Consider the following 7,221-nt stretch of genomic DNA (forward strand, 5'->3'; position numbering starts at 1 on the left):
TTCCTGGTTTTTCACTCTTCCTCAAAAGTGCAGATGGTTTTGTACAATTTGCACAAGTCATTTTCCATAACATTTAACACATCTGAATACCATCAACAGTAAAAAAATGTGTTCCATGCTGAAAAACAGTCGCAGGCAACTCATAAATAAGGTATAAAAAATATTCTTGCAGCTGATGATTACAGAATCTTGCAAGGAGCTCACAGTTCCATGAAAAGAAGTAGATCTTGGTCAATGGAAATTTATGCCTTTACAAGGGCAGCGAACTCTGTGAAAGTAAAAGACAACTGGCATTAGTAGTGAAGAAAATGTATTCAGATTCTCATGTCATTACGGTGGTATGATGTAGTCTAATTGGACTCATTGTCCGACCAAAAGTATATGCAGATTTTCACTTTTTGAAGTATGTGATTGGATGTTAATAATTTGTTGGTGCTGATTAGTTTAGAGTCCACTGTTAACAGCTACAGAATGAAATCCTGACACAATCATCTATGTGTAATGCTGCATTCAAAGATATCCAGGAAAGTGAAGGAAATCTTACCTTCGATTCCGATCTTGCCATCACCATCACTGTCACCAGCAGAGAGGAAAGCCTTTGTCTCCTTCTCAGTGAGTGCTCTGGCAGTGGCAGAGAAGTTCTGCAGGAACAGCCTAATAGAAAGACAAAACAGCAGGAATTAAAATCATGTAAATCTCAGTTTGTATTAATTGGTCTGTGATAAAGAACTGTGCGGTATTGGCTTCAAGTGTTCTTGTTATTTCTAATTGTATAATTTGACAAGCTTGTCCAGAAGGTTTCAAATGTACAAAGTTGTAAAAGCATATTCATTAAATTTCTTTAACTTAAAACTTGAGCTTCTTTATTGCAGTTTGTGTGTTGTTTGCCCCCCAGATTTTCAAGCTAAAACAGAAAATCCAATCCTAATTATATGATTGAGTTTGACCTAGCTGGAACACTGGCAGTAATATTAGACCTGGTACATATTTTGGACTAGAGGCCTAAGCACTAAGTGTCAGTTTTAAGTATCCATTGCTTGAATGTCTTACTTCAGTTCCTCCTCCTCAATGAAGCCACTGTTATCCTGGTCAATGATCAGGAAAGCTTTCTTGACTTCATCTGCAGACTTGCTGGCCAGCCCGCATGCCTTGAAGAATGTCTTGTACTCAAAGGAGTCAGCAGCTGTAACACAGATATCAGAGACCATTAAGACCATTAGCACCCTGCATGCATGACAACACAGGACTTGTGCATAACTGCAGCTGCCACTGTATGTGCCAAATTCTGAAACTGAGAATTTAGTGCATTTCAGACATTTCTTAAAAATCAAAATAACTATGAAGAAAACAGAAGTTGGTAGAATATATCAAACCCTAGTTCTGACATGTCATTTACTGTATCAAGAGAAGGTAAGTCTAACCTGCGCAGCCATCCAGAGCTGCTTTCATTTCAGCATCACTGAGAACACCAGCAAAGGCCATTTTTTATTCTATGAGAGGAGAGAAAACAAGACTCAGGGTTATTATCAACATTACAAATCTTATACAGAGGTCATATTGGTACATTGCAACTATAGCCCTCTTCAAAGCAAGCTGTTTGAATCACTGGCACTTTGCATCTAGAAGGTCTAAGATGGAGTGAGAGTGGTCTTCAGAGGATTTGATGCTCTTATCTGCAGTTACCGGTGTTTTAAGTCATCAAACAAAGGGTCAACAGTGGACAGTCATTATCATCAAAGTCAATTCATGATTCTATTCTTTCTATTCATCGTCTCTAGTTATACAAGTTAACAAAAGTTCACTCATGATTAACACTGTATTGCAAAGCATCTAGGCTATACATGTCATTATTTTTAGCCATGTTTCAATTCCACTTGTGTATTTTGGTCATGGTTAAACAAATTGCTGATTTAATTATCTATGGCTAGCACACATCGTCTCCACTTCTGTTTTTTATGAGCCTCCGGATATCTGATCTCAGCGCAGGCCAGACTTTGTTTATCCCAACGCGTTACGCTGCTATGACACTAAATAGATGATGCTCCCTCTGAGAGGCCAAACCACAGTACCACCAAACACTGCAGTGCAATGCATCTGGGGGTGGAGGGAGCAGTGATGTCGTCGATAGCTTTAGATGTGATTTATTTCTGTTATCCGATTAAAAAGTATAAGTATTGTAAAATAGCGTAATTATCATCCACAAAATGTTGATCCTCTGAAACCAAGTGGCCACATTTGACCTCCTCTCGCACTGATTGAATCGTCCTATGGTCCGCCTTGTTGGCTAGGTTGTTTCCATTTCTCCCTACAGTTATAGTCCATGGAAAACTCCTTGTCTGAAGCCCTTTCTTCCCCAGTGAAGTCTGCCCAATTCAGAAGTCAGCTTTGGGTTTGTGCAGCCAGCTTCCCACTCACCTTTGAGTTGCGTTGAGGCGAGTGAAAACCAAGGTCGACTGATGTCTGAAGCTCCTTTCCCTCTCTCTTATATATGCTTGAGCAACACCATTTACAGAGCTTTGAGTCTCAGTATCGGGTACCAAGATGCATGAGTTTCGAAAAAATGTGTCTACTAGTCTTATCCTATTTTTAGGTGAACAAATGAGGATGCCGCCGTGTGCGCTGCGGCCTATAGCTAGACGTGTGGAAACCCGAGTGCACTGACTTCACAGGACATGTTACCCTCAAATGATTTACAGCCAACATTTTTAAAACGCTGATTTTGATGTTGCAATTTTCACCCGAGAATATAGCCCACGTTAATTGTATGAAATGTGTGAAAGCGCTTATAGGGTATAGGTCATATTTCGTGTTTACAAAAACTCAGCCAAAGGCCACATGATATGTTCACTTGAGGACCCGCAGCGAATTGAAGTCCTTCCCACTGTCCTAATTAAAGGAGGAAATGATTCATTCACACCTCATTATAATGAGAAGTGGCCTCTTAAAACATAAATGACGATGTAGATCAGGTTAAGGAATGACTGCTGACATAGCATCCTTAAAAACAACTTTTAGAATCTTCTTTTGGTTTTCACTATTATATTCTTATAGACTTATATGATATACAGCTTTTTGGGATGTATATATTGTGATATTGTGATAATTCTGCCTTCTCTAGATGTCACATAGCCCATTTTGTGCATTATGCACCTATAGTACATTTGTCCAACTCAATAGCCTACTTAATGGTATACTTTTTATGTTTTTTAATAACGTTTGATAGCCTACTCCTTTGTGTGTCACGTGGTTCATAATTAATTTGCCTGGTTATCTCATCATGTTTCTTATATAATTAGTGTTTTTCAGTTTTATCATGACTTCATTATAGATGATTGGAGACATTGGAGTCAGGCTTTCAGTATTTCTATTCTTGCAGCTGAAGGATTTAAGTTTGAGCAACATAACTCCAAGACATGCATGGCCTCTTTCTATATGGAAATACTTTGTGCTGTCGCTTGACATTAACTAGCTTACCTAAGGCATACAGCCTACAGTACACTTCCATGAGGTTCATCTGATCTTCACATGCAATGAGAGGAACCCAAGGCCCAAATATGGTCAAGACCTTGGAATTCTTGCCCTTATTAGGGAGTACACTAATCATTCAGACTATTTTTTGTGTGCTGTGTGGTTGCATTTGTGAACACATGGACATGTTCGTTACACTTTGACAATGCAGCAGACATTCAGACTTAATTAAGATGAAGTCATTTTTTTCTAAATGTTTTTGTCAGCCATGTGACTGAATGTGTTTAGGCTGTAGGCTGTTTTTGTGTACTGTTTTATCACTTGATTGCTCTTTACAAAGCTCATCTTAGTCATCTTGGTTATGAATCTTTTTTTTTTCATTATTATGTTGGATATTTGCACGTGTCCAGTGTAGTTTTTATGGAATGCAAAATCTATCTAGACAGTACTATAGTCCTTATAACAACAAAATAGTGCATATTTGTTATTAAGATTTAAGGCCCCATTAATTATATCTTTACTGATGCTGTGTTTTTTAGTGAACATGGAGAACAGTAATCACCAAATGTCACTTTAATGAAGCACTTCAATGGCTCACTCAGCAAAACAGGTTTCAGTAAATTAAGCAATGACTGGGGTTAAGTGAATATAAATTCCTGGATACCTTGGATGTCTCCACATATAGCAGTTTACATTTTTAGAAAATATAAAGTCCCATATACCCTGTTTTCATCCTCATATTATGACCAAAATGAGACACTTTATGCATTGTCCATAACAAGCAAATGAAAAAAAAAACAAGACAACAGACACTGATATCACATTTTAAACACATTTATTAATTTGCAAGTACCTCATTAATTAAACACACATGACTAATATTCAGATTTTGCTGTCTGTCCATCAAAGATCTTACTCATTATTGTATCACATCAACAGGGAGAGCAGCAGACAGGTAGAGGACATCTGAGGTTTATGGTCTTTGCATCAAACAGTCTGGAATTTCAGGATATCCAAAAGAAATCCATTGTTAGAAATAGAGAGAGACAGCTGTGGCCAAGTGTGTTTATTCTCTATATTTTATCAGCTGACAGAATTCTGTAGGAGGAAAAAAAAGAAAACAGTAAGTGATCCTATTAAACAGAACTGCATTGTCCTACCAAGAACTCATTGTCATTCAACAACATGCTCAAGCAAGATGACTAAACACCCAACAATTTTGCTTGTTTAAGCGCACACTTAAATAGTTTTTTAAAATTTGTTTTACATAGACTGCAATTTCAGCACTAAGTGGTGGACAGCTCCCCTGTACAGATGCATCATTTTCTCATTTGCTGACAGATAGTCTTTTTTTAGATTCACCCACCTTCCTTCCCAATCTTGCCATCGCCATCTTTATCTCCAGCAGCCATCAGAGTCTTGGTCTCAGCCACAGTCAGCTCCCTCGCCCCTGGAGAGAAATTCTGAAGGAACCGTCTGTAGATGAAAGTATTTGCAATAAGTTCCAACTCAAATCATCACAGAATTAATCTTTTCAGATGGCATATTTTCCATTGCAAGGTCTGAGCTTATACTTATCCCTCATATCCATCACTCACTCAGTAGCCCTCCCCTCTGAATTCATATATACCGAATTCTGCAATATTAATGCAATGACTTCTGCCTGAGGGCCGTCACAAGGGAGTTACAACATAGATGTAACAAACACTCCACCACACACACTTCAATCTTACTTTAACTCCTCCTCCTCAATGTATCCACTCTTGTCCTGGTCCAAGACTGTGAACACTTCTTCCCCCTCGACTTTAGATGAGCTGGTCAGTCCGACTTGTGCAAAGAATGACTTGTAGTTGAATGTGCCTGGAGCTTTATAGGCAAAGATAGGGAAAGAAAAGAAGAAAGGTAGACAGATGTGGGAGTGGGAGGTCAATCAAAGAATGACAAGAAAGCAATAATTGCAAGGGGCTGAATAGGGATGTCGCATTTATTCAGATGACTTTCATTCTTTAACTGACATTTACCAATAGACACCCTGTAGCACATCACTGTCTTATACCATTACGGGCTATGTCATTATGCCATTGAAACAGTCAAAGCACACTGACTATTGCCCATCGGTCTAATGCAAACCTAAACGTTAAAAGCCCCTCATTTATTAAGCCATTGAGAGTGGAAATGTTGAGGATGAGTCTCCTTTAAAGTAATTGTAAGTGATTTTCTGTTACATGTTTGCAGTCACAGTATGAGAAATTAAAGCATAGTTGCTACCCCCACTTTTATTAGAGAGTCTAGTTTTGTATCATTTCTTAAAACATCATTGCTACACGCATTAAGAGAGTTTTGAATCTATTTTGCCAGAAACATTGCTAAAAGCTTTGTTTTCTGAAATAAAGGGCATATAAGCACTGACATTTGATTTTTATCAAAGCATCTGAGCTGTGTCTGCTTTGTCATGCAGACATAATTGCTAGAGATAAATAATTAAGTGCTTTGGGATGTGAGGGCTTGTACAGCTTATGTGATTTGGTCTTCTCTGTGTGAATGCTCAACGTAAACACTTTGGTATCTGGGTGATAACTGCTCTCCTGTCATATGGCTGCTTGGTTACCTGCAGGCTCCCTGTCCCCACTGTGTACAACACATCATGCAGGTATCCCCTCTGGGAGTGGGGAGTGGGCTTATCAGAGCCTGCTTTGTCTGCAATATGAGTGCGGATGTCTATTCATTAAGTATGCGCTGCTGTGTTTATGATTCGTGTGTGAAAGTTTGTATCTCCCAGTGTGCAAGAGTGCATTTTTACTGTCTGACTCACCTTGACAAGCCTGGACCGCAGCCTTGATGTCCTCGTCGCTCAGCATCCCTGCAAATGCCATGGTCCTTTGTGGCTGCCTGGGGGATACACGTACACACGTAGATGGAAGAGATGTGAAGTGACAGTAAATGAAACTGGTGCAGGTGTTTCTGCTGTCAGATAACAGTCTCTGTCAGATAAGAGCAGCCAGATCTTGTAGACTGATAAAGTATTCATCATTCCTGTGTGACTAGTCCTCAGGTACATCAGTACTGCCAAAAAAAACAAGGTGCCGAGTTGTGCCTTTTGTCAGTAGGGCTGTACCATTTTAACAATAAAGTAAAACTGCATTAACAAAATTATAAGTCTATTGTTTTCTCATAGAGAAGGAGGGAGAGATTTCATCAAGCATGCATTCAATTACATGAGATGATGATGCTTTGTTTCACAAAATAAAATAATTTTTTTCTCCTGAGAGAAAGTTGTTGCAACTTAAAGGAGCAAAATCAATGTTGAGCATCCTATTTTTCCCCCTACATGAAAACATTTATTTCCCCTCTATATAGCAAAAGAACTTTAATGCACCAAAGCACAAACAAAACTGCCAGTCACCAACATACAAACATTGCCATGCACACAAATTAAAATTAAAGGCTGATACTCACTGTGCTTCGGGTGAGGTTTTTGCTCTTTGAGCCTGTGATGTGCAGATCTCTGCCTCTCTTGCTTTGTGCCTACAGTATAAGCCACCGACACTCTCTTGCAGCTCCGTGATCCAGAGTGCAAGAAGCAACCTGACGTATCTGTCCTCAAACCCAGGGAGATTTCCCCCACGCCACAGAAAGCCTCCTGACGTATCTGTCCTCAAACCCAGGGAGATTTCCCCCACGCCACAGAAAGCCTCCTCCTCCTTCATCAGTTAATCAGAGCAAATAATTTTGTCATTATTATTTTTTTTTTAC

General features: G+C 39.1%; 1 protein-coding gene across 2 annotated transcripts; it reads right to left on the reverse strand.

Moving 5' to 3' along the window:
• Window positions 1-203: 203 nt before the first annotated feature.
• LOC128378286 (parvalbumin beta-like) lies at window positions 204-7,019 on the reverse strand. 2 transcript variants are annotated; one of them, XM_053337748.1, is made up of 5 exons: window positions 6,925-7,019; window positions 6,281-6,357; window positions 1,051-1,183; window positions 545-654; window positions 204-268 (listed from the first exon to the last, which is right to left on the reverse strand). In XM_053337748.1, exons 2-5 carry the CDS (start codon window positions 6,339-6,341, stop codon window positions 243-245), a joined length of 330 nt encoding a protein of 109 aa, XP_053193723.1. In that variant the 5' UTR covers window positions 6,342-6,357; window positions 6,925-7,019; the 3' UTR covers window positions 204-242. The 2 variants fall into 2 exon arrangements, with proteins under 2 accessions (XP_053193723.1, XP_053193722.1); XM_053337747.1 differs by lacking the exons at window positions 6,281-6,357; window positions 6,925-7,019 and adding an exon at window positions 1,422-1,482.
• Between the last annotated feature and the right edge of the window lie 202 nt (window positions 7,020-7,221).

This window comes from Scomber japonicus, chromosome 18 (genome assembly GCF_027409825.1).
Source record: "Scomber japonicus isolate fScoJap1 chromosome 18, fScoJap1.pri, whole genome shotgun sequence".
Taxonomy (NCBI): Eukaryota; Metazoa; Chordata; class Actinopteri; order Scombriformes; family Scombridae; genus Scomber; species Scomber japonicus.